Raw genomic sequence first — 19852 nt, 5'->3', positions numbered from 1 at the left:
TATGTGGATGCTAGGACTTGAACTTGGGTTCTTATGTTTGGGTGATTCTTACCTGCTGGGTCATCTCCCCAGCCAAACATCATCCATCCTTTTCTTTCTTTCTCTCCCCAAGACAGGGTTTCCCTGTATAGCCCTGGCTGTCTTGGAACTCACTCTGTAGACCAGGGTGGCCTAGAACTTAGATGTGTCTAACTCAGCCTCCTGAATGCTGGGATCAAAAGTAGTGGCCAGCTACCATCCATTCTTGAAAAACAACAATCAGGCAAGCTAGTAAATAGAAAATAATTTCTTCAACAAGGTAGGCTTTATGAGAAATCTGCAGTTTATTGTTAAAAATTGAGTCAGAGAGTTCCAGGACTGCCAGGGATAGGCCAGCTTGGTCTACAGAATGAGTTCCAGGACAGGCTGCAAAGTTACACAGAGAAACCCTGTCTCAAAACATAACAAAACAAAAAACAAAACAAAAAGAAAAATAAAAACATAACAACAAACTGAGTCTCTCCCTGGTGACAGCATGAATCCATTATTGAAATGTGTCTTGCAGCTTCCAGAGACTTGAGGTTGAGATGGAATGTAGCCAGTCCTTAATGCCAGTTATCACATTGTTCTGCTGCACTGCCTGGGGATCGTGGTGGTGGTGGGTGGATGTTTATACAAGTTGAAACTCTTCTATTGTTAACTACACTCTGGATTGTTCATACAGACCCACCAAGAAAATCCAGTATCATGGCATTAGAAAATTCAACTGTTCATTTTTCCAAACAAACTAAACAAAAAGGTAAGTGAAACAGGGCTACTTGAGTGGCAAATTATTTTACTTTGTCTTAGTTTTCTGGTTTGTAAAAGATGTGACAAAATGTCTGGCAGTGGTGGCACACACCTCTAATCCCAGCACTCAGGAGGCAGAGCCAGGAGGATCTCCGTGAGTTCAAGGCTTGCCTGGTCTACAGGAGCTAGTTCCAGGATAGCCAGGGCTGTTACAAAGAGAAACCCCGGTCTCGAAAACCAAAACAAACAAACAAAGATGTGATGAGAACTCTCCTTCTCCACTCTGCTCAGTCCCAATACCTGAGCTAGAAGCCTGACGGCCCAGCATGGGCAGTGTTAGTGCTTTACAATAAATGGATAGTGAGCCTGGCGGTGGTGGCACACGCCTTTAATTCCAGCATTCGGGAGACAGACACAGCCTGGTCTACAAGAGCTAGTTCTAGGACAGACTCCAAAACTAGAGAAACCTTGACTCGAAAAAAAAAAAAAAGTTGTTGAAAGGATTTACATTTACTAGAAGTGATCATTCCAAGTTTTGTTTTTTTGAGACAAGGTATGTGTGGGGGGCGGGGGAGCACAAACTCATGGCGATTCTCTTGTCTCACTCAGCTTTCCTGGTGTTGATATTCAGGAGTGAGCCAGGACAATTTGCTACAGGTTCTGTTAGTGTTTTCCCTCAACCCTGATTGACACTTTCAGATAACCACTTCAAAGTAATACTAGCCCTGATGGGTGCCAAGGGGCTAGCTGGGGTAACTACAGTTCCTTCCCTGAAAACAATCCTAATGAAAGCACTGTTTGCTATGCTCGGCTCCAGGACTAGCTGCTGCCAATCAGTGCTGCTCTCAAACTCCTTTCTTTCTGAAAATTCTGCAGGCGCTGCAGACCTTTTGATGAACCTAAACCTTTGCTTCTCCTATGTCCTGCAATTGGGTCCCAGCTACCCAAGAGACCCTCGGTGGTCTGCTATCCTGTGCCACCGACTTCAGCTGCCATTCCAGCGCAAGGAGCCTCCCGACTGAGGTTTTTCTTGTGGCGGCCTTGGTGACAAAGCCCAGGCACTCAACGCCGTGTATTCCTCCTAGCAGTAGGGCGACCCAGGCCGCCTCCGCGTGCCGAATCCTTTCCATTCTGGTAGGCTGGGGGCTCCGTTCCCAAGGCGACGGCGAGGGCGGGGCTTGCGTGACCCCGCCTCCGAGGGCGGGCCGGTTGGCGGCGGCCCGACGGAAGCTGGAGGCGGGAGCAGAGCTCGCTACTGACTGTGCTACGGAACCGCGTCGCGTTCCGGGCTGCTGCTGTGCTGCACGCTTACCGCTGTTAGCTGGTCCCGTGGCTGCTCGCGCCCAGGCCTCTCCAGCGGTCTCCGTCCGCGGCGCGGATTTTTCCGGCGCCCTCCCGCCACAACTGCCCCGATGGCCCTGTGCAACGGAGATTCCAAGGTCAGTCTGTGCTTGGGGTCCCTGCCGCCCTCCGGCGGCGTGAGCGAGACCTGGGGAACCGTCAGCGTTTCACGGCCCGGGGCAGCGGCATTCGCAGTGTCGCAGCCCGGCCTGCGCGGCTTCCCGATATTGGAGGCGCCTCGTTGATTTTGCCAGTGTAGAGATCCCAGCGGCGGAAGCGGCCCCCGCGGCCGTGGGCGTCGAGTTCCAGCTCAGTGGCGACCTGGCCTTGGGCTCCGGTTCTTGAGAGGCCCTTCAGCCACAGGGCAGGATCGGGGCCTCGCGTGCGGCGGTCGCGCAGGGCTGGCCTGTGGTCTTTTCACCCCCCTGGGTGAGGACCTCTGTGTTTCCCGCTGCCGCGGGGCCCTAGCGAGCTTGCCGACCGCAGCCTCTGTTCCTGGTCCCAGGTGTGTTCTGCCGCCGTCCGGTTCTCCTGCCGTCCGGTTCTCCCGCCATCCCGGAGGGAGAGGCCTGCACACCCTGCCTCGTGTTTCACGTGCTAGTTTTGGGGGTGGGGCGTTTTCCCGCTTGTGGGGTCTCTTCCTGCCCGCCGAGGTCTCTCTGGTGCTGGAAAAGTTGACTAACTACGTGAGCCAAAACGCGGGAGCGTTGGGACATTGAGACCCTTTCTCGCCCAGCCTCGTTATTGGCCCCCTTTCCCTTCCTACTTAAAGTCGTCTTTGGCCTGGAGATATTTATGACGTTCACAAAGCCAGTTTTGTCAGCGGGAAACTGCACTATTGAAATACCATTTACTTTAGCGAGGTGTACATCATCCTCTGCATTGTTGTAGCCTGGCTTCAGGAAACTGGTTGCATTTCCCTTAGGGTGTATGAAATTCCAAACTTTGGGTCAAGCATAATTTCAGTATTGTTACAAAGATGGAGCTTAAGTGTCACAACTTTGTGAATGGTTGTTTAATACTTAGTAAACCATTCAAAACCTGCCTTGAACAAATGAGTAAATGTTGTGAGGTAGCACCTGTCATGCTCTGAAGAGTTAATCTCATCATATACTTATGTATATGGTACATTTGTTTTCAATTTTGAACCTTAAAACTCAGGGGAAGAGCGCGTCTTTATGGTGCATGAATCCGCAGAGATATTAGAAGAATACAGGGCTACTTCACAAGCTTTGAAAAATACATGGTGCGATAGAGAAGAGGGTTTTCATGAAATTAAGCCACACCAAAAAGTTAAAATTTCAGTTTTCAACTTATCTAAACAGTATGAGCATAATTTTTTTCCACTTTTTTTTTAAGATGAGAATTCTGATCTTTGTGATGTATTTCAAGGTCATGTTGAGGGGTGAGCAGCTGACAACTTGTCTAACTACAGTCCCATGTGATCAGTGCTCTCTCCTGTTTCCTGTGGACACTGCGTGCACACTGGGCATCCATATTACATGCAGGCATTACATACACCCTTATACAGAATTTAAAAATTTAAAAAACAAACTAATTTTTAAGCTGGGCAATTAGAATTAACTGTCACGGATGGTATCCCAGTCCCTTCCTGGTAGTAACAAGAGCATTGGTCGAAGACTACATGCACACACTTTTAAATTTTGTTCAAAAAGATGTTTGAGAGTTCTGCCTGCATTTGTGAGCCTGAGTGTCCATGGGTGACCAGAAAAGGACACTGGATCCTCTTGGACCGGAATTGAGTTGTGAGCTGTGGGATGCCGAGAATTGAACCTGCATTCTCATAGTAGCAGCCAATGAGATCGCTGAGCTATCTCTCCAGTCCATTTTTTAAACTTTTAGAAATTCTGTTATTTTATGTAAATGGGTATTCTGGTTGGCTTTTTGTTATCTGGGAAGATGGAACTCTGCTGAGAAAATGCTGGCCAGATTACCTGTTGGCAAGTCTGTGGGGCAATTTTATGTGGATGGGAGCCAGCCCCCCCCCCAGGCGAGAGGGTGTTGGATTGCTTGGGACTGGAGTTACCAACATCTGGAGTTGTGAGATGCTTACCCCAACATGACCTTGAAAATAAAATATAGCTAGTTCACCTTAAACTCAGTCCTGGACCAGTGGTCCTTGGTTGTGTAAAACAGCTTGGGGAGCAAGCAGTGTACCTCTGTGGTTCTGCTTCAGTTCCAGCTTCGTCCCCTTGAGTTCCTCCCTGAATTCCCTGATGATGGACTCCACTGTAAGCCGAAATACGCCCTTTCCTCTCGGTCATAGTATCTTATCATACACAGCATGAAAAGCTAAGAAACTAGTGTGCCTGCGTGTGTGTTTGCTTGCATTCCCACCCCTTAGATGTTTGGTGCCAGTGGAGACTAGAAGAGGGTATGGCATCCTCCCGACTGGAATTAGGTGGTTGTGAGCCACAGTGTGGGTTTTGGAAACTGCCCTGGATCTCTGGAAGAACAGCCAATGCTTTTCTTAACGGTGGAGACATCTCTCCAGCCCTAGCGTGTTTGATTTTGGAGACAGGGTTTCACACTGTCGTCCAGACTGGCTTGGAAATCATGGCAGTCCTCCAGCTCCAGTCTCTTGAATACTGGACTGGGATTAGGAGTGTAAGTCACTGCACTCAGTGTACTCTTTATAACTAAAAAAAAAAAATGATTTGTTTTATGTATATGAGTGTGCTATCGGCATGCACGTCTTTATGACAGATGGTTGAGAGCCACCATGTGGTTGTTGGGAATTGAACTCAGGACCTCTGGAAAAGCAGCCAATGCTGCTCTTAACCTCTGAGCCATCTCTCCAGCCTTTTTTTTTTTTTAAATAACTTTTAAATTTATTTGGTACAGGTAAAAAAAATGTAATGTGGGTTCCAAAAAGCCCTCTGTGAACCAAGTGAAAGTGCCTTTGGAGTGGGCCAAATTTTCAGTAAAACATGTCTGAGTTAATTTGTTATTTACATTCAGCAGTGCTACCAGTTTTACGCAGGTAACAACGCCCGGCTACAAGCGCACGACAAATGATTGAGGAGATGGTTTTTACTGTATGTGTATATGCTAGACCAATAAAGAGCTTCTCACATTCCAGGCAAGTACCATCTACTGAGCTCCATCTTCCTGTTTCTTCTGCCTCTCTTCTTGTCTCATAACCCCTTCTCTTAACCCCAGGTCTTGCACATGTTAGTGAGGTAGAACCTTAGTCCAGAATTGGGATTTTGTATCAAGCAAACTGGCTCTTAGATTTGAGTTGGCTCTGTTAATGACGCCGGCATAGAGATTCCCTATCGAATGTCATTGAAAACTGAGGTTGACAGTTACTCATTGTGATAGCATCTTTTGGTTTGTGAAGGGGGTGATTTCAAGTTTGAAATTTTTTTTTTTTTAAGATTTATTTATTATGTATACAACATTCCTTCCATGTGTGCCTGCAGGCCAGAAGAGGGCACCAGTTCTCATACAGATGGCTGGGAGCCACCACGTGGTTGCTGGGAGTTGAACTCAGGACCTCTGGAAGAGCAGCCAGTGCTCTTAACCTCTGAGCCATCTCTCCAGCCCTGGAAATTTTTTTTATTGAAATTTTTATTAGGATGAGATGTGTCATGTAGTAACTTGTACAGATCTTGGCAAGTATATAGGTTGAATTTTGACAGTGTGTGTCACCACCACCACCCCAGTCATTGTACATGAATATTTCCATAGTAGTGTTGCCTATAGCATCAGCCATGGAGTGGTTGCCGCTACCCTCACTCAGTGCAGAGCATTGTTAAATGTGGTGATGTATATACCAGTGGTTTGTTTTTTAATATGTGGGTGTTGTCTGCATGAGTATCTGCACTGCACATGTGCCTGGTTGTCATGGAGGCCAGAAGAGGGTATTGATTCCCTGAAACTAGAGATGCAATTGATTGTGAACTGCCATGTAGGTACTGGGAATTGAATCTGGGTCCTGTGGAAAGATTGTGGGTTTTCTTCCCCCCAATGTATATGTATCTCAGAATTTGTCTTGTCCCTTCACAATTTGATAATCATTTGATTTTTCTGCTTAGTTTTTGTGGATATAGGCGTTTATATTTCTTTTGGATTAATACCAAGAGTTGAACTGTTTGATCAGGATAATTTTTAGTAGGTTTTGATACTTCCCATTTCCCAGATTGGGATGTAGAGGTTACATGCTACATCCCAATGCTTAAAAGATGCACATGTTGGCATGCATAGCAATACAGCGTTGGTTGGTTGTTTTTTTAGGCTGAGTCCCACTAGCATGGACTTCATTTGTAGTTGAGGATAGCTTTGAACTCCTGTTCATCTTGCCTACACCTCCCAAGTGCTAGGATTATTTATAGGTGTGTGCTACTACAACTGGCTAAACCAAGATTTAAAAACAAAACAAAAAACTTGGAAGCTAGGTGTGCTGATCATACAGATAGTCTCGGCATATAGATTGTGCATTTAATAAGGTTGGAATTTTGTTTTGGAACAAGGTTTAACGTAGCCCTGGATAGATGCCCGCTATATAGCTGAGGATGACCCTGAACGACTGAGCCACTTGCTTCCATCACCTTGTGCATCAGAAAGTGCTGCTTATGCCATACTGGGGCTATGCTGTACTGGAGATTAAATCCAAGGTTTCTGCATTCCAGGCAAGAGCGCTACCAACTCAGCCTCATCCCTAGCACCTAACTTGGTTTTGTTTGGTTTTGTTTTTAAGTGAAATAAAAGCTGTTTTCAGTTATTTATTGTGACACTTTGTCAGCTTGTTTGTCGGGCTTGTTACCCTATGGAGTATGGGATTTCCCGCATTTGTTAGGCTTCCCTCTAGAAGTTATGGTCCCTCCAAGTGATTCCTCCTTTCTGATGTCTTTATTTCCTTAGTTAGCCTCTTAGTAAGAAAGAAAGTAAGTAAAGTATGAGTTACATTTTATATTCAAAGCTAAAGAATCAGTGTGTGGTGGGGCTGGAGAGATGGCTCGGCTCTAAAGAACTTTCTCTGACTGCTCTCCTAGAGGACCCGTGTGCTATTCCTAGTGTCCACATGGCAGCTCACAAGTGTCCTCTTCTGATCTCCTCAGGCACCGGGCATGCACGTGGTGCACATATGTCTATCTATGCAGGCAACACTCCGACACATATTTAAAAATTTAGAAGGAAGAAAAGAAGAATTCAGTGTGATGTATATCAAAAAGACCAGGTTAACAAGCCACACTCACAAAGGCTCACCAACAGGACTGACTAAACAGGACCTGAGCAAGGAAAACATCAGTAGACATGCTAACTACTGATGCCTCAACCTCAGACAAAGAACTACAGGCAACCAAGGAATTCTGAAAGCAGGAGAAATAGACTTACTTAGGGAAGAGCACACAAATTTGCCCTGAAAATATATACATACAAATTACATTACATGGACTAAGCAAATTGTATTCATGTATTTAGGGACACACATACACACACACGTGTAACAAGAAAAGACCATTAATTTGAAAGAGAGCAAGGGGATACATGGGAGGGTTTGGAAGGGAGGTGGGAAATGAAATAATCTTAAAAATAAATTATTTTTTATTTTATATTTTGCCTGCATGTAAGTGTAAAGTTGTTGGATTCCTTGAAATTAGAGTTACATACACAAGTGTGAGCTGCCTGTTGGGTTCTGGGAATTGAACTCAGGTCCTCTGGAAGAGCAGCCAGTGCTCTTAATCACTGAACCATTTCTCCAGCCTCTTAAAAATAAATTATTAAAAAAGACAAGGTCACAGAGTTAACTATAAACATTTCTCTACAGTTTTGACTAAATTGTATATTTTTCATATGTATAATTATGAAAAGCAGAATCAAAATCTTTTTCAGAAAGGCATTTGATACTTTATATTTTTTAAACAATGCTATGACTCAAACCAAGGACTTCATGTGTACAAGGGAAAGTACTATAGCACTACACGATATAGTGATTTTCTTTAATGTTACTATGACATATCAGCTATAGCCACAGGGATGGTAATTAACAGTCATAAAAATAAGAAACTTAATACTGTATTCTTTGTTCAGAAATTTTTGGGCCACCTTTCATGTCTAGCCCCACTTTATCTTTTCTGTTCTGATGCTAGTAATTTCTTGATGTTCCCTTAATGGTGGCAAAAGTACACGAGCCAAGTGTAAACATTATGACTACTTAGGGCTCAGCATAGTATTGCTTCTGCTCTTAACCTCATGCTCAGTGCCAAAGGTAAAGAAATATTAAGAGAAAGTCTGACTGAAGTCAAATGCCAGACGGCATACATAATAGGGAACAGTGAAGATTGAGGGCCAGTGATGTAGTCTGAAAATAACATACAATTATAAACAAAAGCACAAGTGAAGGCTGGGCAGTGATGTCGCACGCTTTTAATCCCAGCACTTGGGAGGCAGAGGCAGGCGGATCTCTGTGAGTTCGAGGCCAGCCTGGTCTACAAGAGCTAGTTCTAGGACAGCTAGGGCTGTTACACAAGGAAGCCCTGTCTTGAAAAACAAAACAAACAACAACAACAACAAAAGCACAGGTGAAGAACCTAATAGTCGTTGGGCTTCTGACATCTGGGGTCTCTGGCAGAGCAGCAAATACTCTTGACCACTGAGCTATCTCTCTAACCCCTCCTTTGTTTTCTTATAACAACAAAAATATATTAAGGGTTGGAGAGATGGCTCAGTGGGGAAAATGCTTGCCACACAAGTGTGAGCACCCGAGTTCCAATCTCCAGAATCCACTGACTCCTCCAAGTTATCCTCTGTGGCATGTGCATGTGTGTGTGCACCCATACATAAAACAACTACAGAAATGTAATTAGTAATTTATTAAAATAATTGCAGTAGAAACCCATGCATTATGTACTGTGATAAAGGAGGTAACGATAACGATCTCAGAGCCTGTGTAATGTCCTAGTTGCTGTACTGAATGTCTGCTGTCTCATTTTTTTCGTAGCAACATCATTTCCTAATGATGCATTATGTAAGAGGAACAACTGTGTTGCTATCAACTACAGTTAGACTCATACGAATAAGCTAAAACACACGAGGCAGACTATGACCCTTCAAGCAGATCCAGAAAGGTTGTCTAGGCAGTTTTTTTGTGTGGATGTGTCCCAGTCTGTCCTCAGGCTGCTGAGGATGACCTTGACTTAATGATCTGCCGCTACAAGGTGCTGCAGAGATTTGCTGGATATCTGCAGAGCGCTGGAATTAAAGACCTGTACTACCACGAATAGTGAACTGGAATAGTTTGTGCAATATGTTAAAAGTTTGAAATCCGATTACTAAACCGAACTTGAGTACTTTGTCTGAAGGGACTGCATAATACAGAGTTTAAAGGGAAAGAACTTGCTTCCCGCTCTGCGTGCCTTTCTTCCTGCGTTACCTTATTGTTGGAAACCTTGGATAGGAAAGATGGTCACCCGCAGTTCAGTTTCTGTCATTTGTGTCACCCAGTTCACAAGCTGCCCCCATCTCCAGTTTCTGATGCCGCGACCAGTTACAGCTTTCCTTTCTGAGTCTGCTGTAGGTGGTGATTAGTCACCACTTTGTCTCCTGTGATGAGCCTGGAGGACATTGTATAGATACAGACACAGCCGAAAGAGATGAAAGTGCATCATGGGTGTCAAAATCCACGGATACCTTGGCTTTTGATGAAAATGCACTCTTTGAACTTTTATACAGGCTGCATTAAGATGGAGTCATATGGTTTGTTTGTTTGTTTGTTTCCAAGATAGAGTTTCCCTTTGTAGTGTTGGCTATCCTGAAACTTGCTCTGTAGCCCAGGCTGGCTTCAGACTCACAGAAATCTGCCTGTCTCAGCCTCCTAAATGCTATGATTAAAGGCATGTGCTGCCACTGCCCCAGCTGATTGGATCAGACTGTAAATGCAGCTGGGCGGTGGTGGCAGACGCCTTTAACCCCAGGCAGAGGCAGGTGGATCTCTGTGAGTTCGAGACTAGCCTGGTCCACAAGAGCTAGTTCCAGGACAGTCTCTAAAAGCACAGTGAAACCCTGTCTCACAAAACAAAACAAAACAAAAAACAAAAACAAAAATAAAAAAAGACTGTAAATGCAGTCCCTAAGTGGATTTCTACAGGACATCTTCATTTTTAAGGCAGATCCTTAGGTAAATTTGAAACACATGCAAGAAGAAACCAAGATAAAAGACCGAACTAAAATAACACACTGGATTTATCATCCAACTTGATTTTAGGACGTGGGAAAGTTTGTTGCATCCATGTCTACGCCACCTACTTTTGCATTATTTTCCAGGTAGATATTTCATAGCATGTTTATTCTGATTTCCTTATTGTGGACTGGGCCATCCAGTACGAATTCGTCCTCAGACGATGCTCCAATAGAGAAGTGACAGTCTAAGTCACATCTAGACAGGTGTGGGTCTCTCTTCCCAGGGGAATGACTCAGGCTTCTGCTAAATTGAATGTAAAAACCAAACAGAATCTCTGTTTTGCTAAACTGCTTTCTAGAAGTGTTAAAAATTTATGCTTGACAGGGATAAAAGTGAAAAACTTAGAAAAAAGTTAGTGTTCTGAGTTAGATATGTCTATTGCAAAAGATTTTAGTTAAAGGGAAATTGGCCATCCTTGTGCTGTAGCAGAAGACTTTAACCACCTTATTAATATGTTTCTCAGAGCAATGCTGTGTCTGTGGGGCAATCATGGCTTACTGTCTAGAGGGGCACAAGTAATATGAATGCTTGTGACTTAAGAGGCAGAGGTCAGGACTGCTAGCAGAATAGGACTGTCTGCCTGTCTGTACATAAAGCATAACTATCTGTCTGTCTGTCCATAAAGCATGTCTGCCTGTCTGTACATAAAGCACAACTATCTGTCTGTCTGTACATAAAGCATGACTGTATGACTGTATACAAAGCATGACTGTCTGCATGACTGTACACATGATTGTACACAAAGCATGACTGTCCATAAAACATGACAGTCTGTATGTCTGTATATAAAACGACTGTCTGCATCGCTACATAAAGCACATTGGCAAGAGTGAACACTCACATGTGTCCACTTCTGAGTGTGTATTAACATCTTCCACTTAAAAGAATTTCTGAATCCATAGCTTAAAAATGAAGCGTAAGTTAACATTTCTGTGTGGTTTTGGAACTAACAATGACCCCCTATTTTTTAAAATGATGTAATTAAAAAAGAATTAATTTGTGTATGTGAAGTCTGAAGTCACAGTGTGCATGTCAGAGGTCAGAGGACAACTTGTTTTTTTTTTTTTGTTTTGAGACAGGATTTCTCTGTGTAGCAGCTCTAGCTGTCCTGGAATGCACTTTGTAGACTAGGCTGGCCCTGAACTCACAGAGATCCTCCTGCCTCTGTCTCCCAAGTGCTTGGATCAAGGGTGTACACCACCACCACCTCCCAACCCAGAGGGAAAATTTTAGGAATTACTTCTCTGCTGCTGTGTAGGCCTCAGGATCAAATTCAGGTCCTCAGGGTTGGCTACAAGTCTTTTCCTGCTGAACCAACTTACTAGTCCTAAGTAATACAATATTTGTAAATCAGAGTTTCTGTTTGTTTTACTTGTAGCCAGAGAACGCTGGAGGAGACCTTAAGGATGGCTGTCACCAGTACGAAGGAGCTGTTGTCATTCTGGATGCTGGGGCTCAGTATGGGAAAGTCATCGATAGGAGAGTGCGGGAGCTCTTTGTGCAGTCTGAAATCTTCCCCTTGGAAACACCAGCCTTCGCCATAAAGGAGCAAGGATTCCGGTAGCCTTTGACCAATGTGTCTAGAAGATTGAGTTTAGATTTTTGGATATTTTATGATTAGTTTACTTGCACATTGTGGATTTCTTTTTTTTTTTTAACTAAAAACCCAACTTAGTCTTTTAAGAAATTTCTCATAGCTTTGACTTGGAATTTGAAAGGAATAACTTGTACTTTTGATCAAGTACCTTGATGCCTTATTTATTTATTTTGTTTCAGTGTTGCTGGGGAGTTTACCTTGATTTTCATTATATAACTAGCAGTGCTGTTTGAGTAGTTTATATTTTATATGATTTGTGGGTCAGAGTTAGATGTGATTCTAGCAGTCATTTGTTCATTGTCCCTATAGCATAATCAAAAGACAAATATACAAATAGTTGGGTAGAGGAGCTGAAAGGGAGGAAGTATTTCTGTAGGAAGTCTCTTTTGTTTCTAACCCTAAAAAACTAGTTGTTAAAGGACAAAAACATTGCTAAGGCAGATAGGGCTAGTAATGGCTCATACCCCTAACAGTCTAAACAGTCAAGTCATGTCAGACTGCTTCAGCAGCTGTCTGTGGCTGGATAGATTTTTCCCTTCCACTGCCCCTTCTCTCCTCCATACAGGTTTTCCTTCTGTACATCAGAGGACTCTGCTGCACACTCGGCTTTTCGGTCTGTGCTCTATGCAGATTCCTTTCATCATATTCCCAGGGTAGCCAATGTAGGGCTGTCATCCAAGTGTGTTGAGTGTGGTGAACAACTACACTATTGAGATCTGTAGAGACAAAGGATCTGTGTGCTTTCAAGACCTCCTGTGTATTAATCACACTGCTGGAGGGCTGCAGCTGAGGGTATCAGACACCTAGGGCGTTGTTAGGACTCAACAGCGGTGAATAACAGGTGCCTTCAGAGTTACTCTCAGTTAGGGAGTCTGCTCCTCACCATCCTTAAGAACTCTGCATCTGGAGCCAGCCTTCACCTTTCTTCTTTTCTGTATTTTCTCGTGGTCTCCACAATTGCCTCTCTGGGTCTTCTCTCAGACAGGGCTTATGGCAAGTCAGACTGAAGCTTCCTGACCTGTAGGTGTTTACTTAGCCCAGTTTCCCAGTCTAGATCAGTTACTTATTCATTTGTGTACTCAATTATTTATTATGTATGTGAATTCTGTCACATGCTTACCACAGTGTGTGTGGAGGTTAGGACAAGCCTTAACGATAGTTGGTTCTTTCCTTGGGCTAGGCTGTCATCGAGGGGATTCAGGTCACCAGGCAAGTTCTTAGGCTTTCTTAGTAGTCTCCCCTTCCCCATACAGGTTTCTCTATGAAGCTCTGGTTGTCCTGGAACTCCCTTTGTAAACCAGGCTGACCCCAAATTTAGATATCCTGCCTGCCTCTCCCTCCTGAGTGCTGGGATTAAAGGCATGTACCACCACCACTGGGCTAGCCCAGTAGTCAAATTTTTGACAGGAGAAAACTCAGTACTTTAACCCAATGGCCTTTAACTCATGACCCTCCTGCCTCTTTCTTAAGTATTGGGGATTCAGGTATATACCATCTTATTTTTGTTTACCTGTTTACTACCTTTTTATTTATTTTATATATGGGTGTTTGTGCTGCATATGTGCACCCATGTACATCCCTGGTGCTCCTGGATCAGATAGATCCCTTGGACCTGGAGTTCCAGATGGTTGTGAGCTATGTGCGTGCTGGGAACCGAGCCCTGGTCCCTAGAAGAGCAGTCAGTGCTCTTTAACTGTTGAGCCAACTCTCAACCCTCAGAGCTGCTTGCTTGCTTGCTTGCTTGCTTCCTTCCTTCCTTCCTTCCTTTCTATTTAAAATAATTATTTCACAAAATAAATTCTGATCACATTTCCTCCTCTTCTTCAGCTCTTCCAAATCCTCCCCAGTCATCCAACTCCACACCTTCCTCTTCTCTCTCTTTAGGAAAAATAAAACAAACAAAAAGCAATTTAAAAAAAAAGGAAGAAAAAGCATGAGAAGCGCAGAGATACATAGACACAAAAGGCTCAAAACTCACAAAAACAAAAGTGGAAACTATAATATATAAGCAAAAGACCAGTAACGTTAAAAAAGCCCAAACAAAGCAATATGAGACTTTAAGAAAAATCACCAAAATTACCAACAAGTTCATTTCGTGCTGGCCGTCTGCTGCTGGGCTCGGAGCCTGTCCTTCTGTGTGGTTTGAGTACCTGGTGAGACTCCATTGGAGAAACTAAGTTTTCTTTTGTAAGCAATTGTCTGTTGGAGGCAACTTCTTGACGGGAGGTGGGGGATAAGGTTCACCTCTCCTCCCTGCTCTGGGATCGCGTCTGGTTTGGACCCCAGTGGGTCCTATCTGGAAGGTGTTTCCTCACTGTCATCTAGCCCCTCTCGTATCTCTCTGCATAACTCCCTGAGCCCCCGGGAGGGATGTGATGGAGACATCCAGTTCAGAATAAAGCTGATTTTCTTTTGTGGCATAGGTATTTTATCATTGTGACTTAGATTACTTTGATTTGGCATCCAACCACGACCTTCCTGCATTAGCTTCTCAGGTGCTGAGATTACAGACGAGCACCATCTGCTTATCTCTGATTATAGCCTTTCAGAGTCCTTCAGGAGCAAATGCTTAATGTCTAGCTACTCGTGGCAGTGTGCCTATTATCCCAGCACTCATGAAGCTGGTAGATGGTGAATTTCATGCTGGTCTTGGCAACGTAGTGAGACTGTCCCAAAAAATCCAAATCAAAACAAACCAAATAATAATTAAAAAGTCAACTTCAGTTTTTTACTCTTCCCCCAAGGAAATACATGTAAACATGAATTTCTAAAGATAATTCCATACCTGAAACATTTTTAAATTTTTAGAGTGAACACTGAAAGCTAGATAGGTGTCGTCATTAGTCAGTTGAGGAATGTATGTTTTTGCTACTAATACCACTCCTAAATTAACATACAGAATGCTTTGTTGCAATTGCAATTTAGCTAAATTAGATGACAGTACTGGACTAACTTTTAAGACCTGGGCATATGGGACAAAATCGGACAGATGTTGAGGATGTTAATTAAGGACTAGCAGTCACATTCTGTACTGACTCCTCTTTCAATCCACAGGGCTATTATCATATCTGGAGGACCAAATTCTGTATATGCAGAGGATGCTCCCTGGTTTGATCCAGCAATATTTACCATTGGCAAGCCCGTTCTTGGAATTTGCTATGGCATGCAGGTACAGTTGCAGTTGAGTTTAAAAGTTGACTAAATGTTTTATTCTTGTGATTTAAACACTCTTCATCTCTTTAAGGTAATCAGGGCATATTAATTACTACTGCCTGTTGATCGCTATACTTTGGTGGAGTTGACCTTATAAGGAAACCTGTTTTTAAGTAGCTAGATTAGTTAAGAAACCATCATCCATATGTCTGTCCATTTGTCTGTCTGTTTGACACAGGGTCTCACAATGTAGTCCTGTCTGGCCTAGAACATGTTATGTAAACCAGGTTAACCTGACCTATAGAGATATCCCTGCCTCTGTCTCCCCAAGTGCTGGGGTTGAAGGTGTGCACAACTGTGCCCCACCACTGTCCATTCTGTTGTTTTTTTATTAAGCTATGTATTTTTCTCTGCTCTCCTCCCTTCCTCCCCCTTCTCCTCCACCCTCTCCCATGGTCCCCACGCTCCCAATTTACTCAGGAGATTTTGTCTTTTTCTACTTCCCATGTAGATTAGACCCATGTATGTCTCTCTTAGAGTTTTCATTGTTGTCTGGGTTCTCTGGGGTTGTGAATTGTAGGCTGATTTTTCTTTGCTTTATATCTAAAAGCCAGCCACTTATGAGTAAGTACAGATTATATTTGTCTTTCAGGGTCTCAATATAACGCTTTCTAGATCCATCCATTTGCCTGTAAATTTTGAGACGCCACTATTTTTCTCTACTGTGTAGTACTCCAATGTACCACATTTCCTTATCCATTCTTTGGTCAAGGGGCATTTAGGTTGTTTTCAGGTTCTGGTGACAAACAAAGCTGCTATGAACATAGTTGAGCCCATGTTCTTGTGTTATAATTTTATGACTGACCATCCTTTGGGTATATAACCAAAAGTGATATTGCTGGATCATGAGGAAGGTTGTTTCCTAATTATCTGAAAAATCACCATGTTGATTTTCAGTTGTTTCTCCTAACCACTTTCATTTGATCTTGTGTTCTCCACTGTGGCCATTTTAGCCATTTGCCAGACAAGTACACTATCACTGAATATGATAACAGGTAGTGTTAAACCAAAATATGCTAAGATCTCATTTATCAAAAAAGCAGTTTTACTTATCAAAATCTAAGGGAAAATAAACATAAAGCCGATAAAATTTTAAAAGTTTCCCTTTATGGTTGTAAGCAGAAGGATGATCACATTATAGCATTTAAACATTGTCTTACTCGATTGGATCCCCTGGAAACAGAGCTAGAAAGCATCCCTGAATAATGTATTACAGTTAGTTGCATTTTTAGTACATCTATGGAGCTCCCTCTCATTCCCTCTTTCCCCTCCCCCCCCCCCCCCGCACTTCTCCCTCCCCTCTTCCTTTTCCCCACTCTGTCCCCTTTTCCTCTCTCTTGTCTTGCCTAGGTACAGAACTTTTTGCTTTGTAGTCCAAACTACCCACAGATGAGTAATCCTCCTGCCAAAGCCTCTGTACTGTAACATTTTCACTTAAAAAAAAAAAAAAATCCGCTCACCCTCTTTTCCCATGTTAGGGTTCTCTAGAGGACCAGAACTGATAGAATGAGTATGTATATTCATTCTGTCTGCCTGCCTGCCTGTCTGTCTGTCTAGAAAGAGAGAAAGGGAATTTATTAGAATGGCTTATAGGCTGTGGTCCAGCTAATCCAACAATGACTGTCTCTGAGTGGAAAGTCTGAGAATCCAGTAGTTCAGTCCATGAGGCTGGATGTTTTAGGAGTAGGCTCTAATGCCAGTGAACCAATAGCAGAGGTGGTCAGAAAGTCAAAAGTTTCTTTCTCCCTTGTCCTTTATATTGGCTGCCAGGAGAAAGTGGGGCCCAGATTTTCTCTGTGTGTGTGTGCATGTGCATGCAGGGTTCAAAAGTCCTCATAGGCATGCCCAGCAACTTCGTTTTCAGTTCATTCCAGTTGTAGTCAAGTTGACAGACAAGAATAATTGCCATACCTCCATTTGCTTTTAAAAGCATTTTTTTTAAAACCAAGAAGTTTATAAGTTTTTTTTTTTTTTTTTTCCTAAAAATAGCCAAGAGGCTGGATAGATGGTTCAGTGGTTAAAAGCAGAGCACCTGGGTTTGGTTTCCAGCACCCACAGGATGGTTTACAACCATCAGTAACTGCAGTTCCAGGGGGTCCACTCCCTCTTTTGACCTCCCAGGACACAGGGATGCACATGCCGGCAAAACACTAGTACACTAAAAAAAAGTTTTTTAAAAAAACAAGTTAATATAACATATTCAGTTTATTTTTTTTGTTTTGTTGTTGTTGTTGTTGTTGTTTGTTTGTTTGTTTTTTTTTGAGACAGGGTTTATCTGTGTAACAGCCTTGCTGTGCTAGGACTCACTCTTAGACCAGCCAGGCCTTGACCTCACAGCTAATCACCTGCCTCGGCCTCCTGAGTGCTGATATTAAAGACTGTGCCACCGCCTGGCTATAAATTGTTTTCTCTTTTGGCTGTCTTTTGCCTTTAACTGTAATGAAGGAAAAGACGATATTTTTACAGCAAAGACACAAAATAGTTATTAATAGGTCATTCTGGCCTCAAACTCTTTTACTTTTTGATCAAGAGGCTCTTGAACTCTTGATTTTTTTGAATTTATTTTTTTTCAGCTATTGAAAGGGCGAAAATTATTCTTCAATTGCAGGTGAAGTTAAAACAGATTGAGTATACACATTATAGCTGGCCAGTTTTGTGGTTTACAGATAATGTTTGTGTCATTATTATTATTATTATTATTATTCCTACTGCTACTATCTGCACGCACACACCCCCCCCATGGTTTCTCTTCTTAACAACAGCCCTGGCCTTCCTGGAACTTGTTTTGTAGACCAGACTGGCCTCAAACTTCGCCTGCCTCAGCTTCCAGAGTGTTGGTTTTAAAAGTGTGCTCCACCATGCGTAAATGCTCTGTATGTCACACCTAAGACTTCACTGTGTTGCCCTTATCTGGTTTTACCTCTCGTATGTAATTCTCCAATTCAACTGTTCTAACTTGTTTTATCAAAGTGGGTCACATATTTTTCCTTCATGTTTGTTAGGCATCTTCATAGAACTCCTGTGTTGGTGCTATAATTTTTACCTGCTATGACCTTTTAAATCTCAAAGTACCTTTGCAGGTGGTTTTACATTAATTGTGATTTGAGGGAGATTTCTGTCTTTTTTCTTTTTGAGACAGGGTCTCTCTGTGTAGTTCAGGCATGGGTTGAGCCCACAAACTTCACCTGTCACCATCTCCTGAGTACTGGGATCGAAGATGTGCTGTTACACCTGGCTGAAATTCCTCTTTTTAATGTGAATTAAAGTAGACCAGATGAAAAGTCTGTCAGTGTTTAACAGAAATTAACCTCAGGTCAAATTCCTGGTCAAATTTTGTTATGAATTCATGCCTCTTAATAATTTTATATAGTAATTATAGTTATCTACACTTATTAAACACTTGTTTACTTATATATTTATGGTACAGACAAGAAATTGTGAAAGCAAAGAATGTAAATAATTACTTATAGCATAAAAAGATTTCTTTTGATTCATTAACACTCTTTTCTTCAACAGATGATGAATAAGGTTTTTGGAGGCACTGTGCATAAAAAAAGTGTAAGAGAAGATGGAGTTTTCAGTATTACTATGGATAATACGTGCTCACTATTCAGGTATTACTTTTTACATACATTTATTTAATTTTGTGTCCACTCATGCATGTATTCCAGGGTGCACACATGCGTGTGTGTGTGTGCGTGCGTGTGTGTGTGCGCGAGTGTGTGCGTGAGAGTGTGTGTGTGTGTGTGTGTGTGTGTGTGTGTGTGTATGTTAGAGAGCAGCCTGTGGGAATTGGTTTTCACCTTCATTAGGCTTGGTGCAGATGCCTTTATCAGCCTAGCTAACTTGCCAGTCCTATGTATTTTATTTTTATCTGTGTACATTAAACTTTTTGTTATTTTTATTTGTGTGTGTGTGCGTGCGTCATGGGGCAAGTGTGGAGGTCCGAGGATAACTGGGAGTTGGTTTCTATTTCCACTGTGTCTGTCACATGGGTCAAACACCTCCCCTTCATAGTTAAACACCATTGTTTTTGTTTTTGCCCTAGAGCTCCATCTTAACTGCACTTGTTTTTAGATGTTTTGTGAATAGTTAGGCAATATGTATTTTTTTAGAAAGATACCGTCATTATATATAATTATTTCTTAATGAATATAAGAGGTTATAGAACTTTTATCCAACTGCTTTGATTTTAATGTCTTTTAAGCTTTATTTATTTAGTGTGTGTGTGTTTGTTTGAATGTATTCAATGTTTGTGCATAATTGTTGAGACCAGAAGAGGGTGTTGGATCTGCTGGAGCTGAAGCTGTATGTAAGTGGTGTGGGTACTGGGAACTGGATGTGGGTCCTGGAAGAGAAGTAAGTGCTCTGACCACAGACCTGTCACTCCAACCCCATCTCTCTTACTCTTAATCTGAAAGTCTTGTCCACTGGTTACATAATAACCTGCATTTTACACATCTCTATTGTACATATAGCTGCAGAATAGCAGTATCATATCGTTATTACTGATATGACAGTGAATTTTAAGTCATTGAAATATCTGCTATAAAGATAAAAACCTCAGAATTTAAATGTTGAAATCACAGTTTTATTACTCTAATTTTTTTTTAGTTTAAGAGTACCAACTTCATATATATTTATTAGTTTTAGTTTTCAAGTTTAAAGATTACATTTTTAGGTGTGTGTGTGTGTTTGTATGCGTGCGAGAGCACATTGTTAATGGT

The 19852-nt window shown here is 42.4% G+C and overlaps 1 protein-coding gene across 2 annotated transcripts in view; it reads left to right on the top strand.

The window, feature by feature from the left end:
- Gmps (guanosine monophosphate synthase) overlaps positions 1-19852 on the top strand; it is a 56426-nt gene that overhangs the window by 14476 nt on the left and 22098 nt on the right. The window contains exons 1-4 of one of the 2 annotated variants that reach the window (XM_048424614.3): positions 2013-2207; positions 11694-11875; positions 14967-15081; positions 18642-18739. In XM_048424614.3, coding sequence (XP_048280571.3) covers positions 2181-2207; positions 11694-11875; positions 14967-15081; positions 18642-18739 — 422 coding nt within the window. In that variant the 5' untranslated portion in view covers positions 2013-2180. Of the gene's footprint in view, positions 1-2012; positions 2208-11693; positions 11876-14966; positions 15082-18641; positions 18740-19852 lie in introns of those variants that run through there. The other variant, XM_048424613.3, reaches the window with a different exon arrangement.

This window comes from Myodes glareolus, chromosome 20 (genome assembly GCF_982192425.1).
Source record: "Myodes glareolus chromosome 20, mMyoGla1.1, whole genome shotgun sequence".
NCBI classification, from domain to species: Eukaryota; Metazoa; Chordata; class Mammalia; order Rodentia; family Cricetidae; genus Myodes; species Myodes glareolus.
Note: the sequence above shows the minus strand (reverse complement) of the source record. Positions and strands in the feature narration are given on the sequence as shown.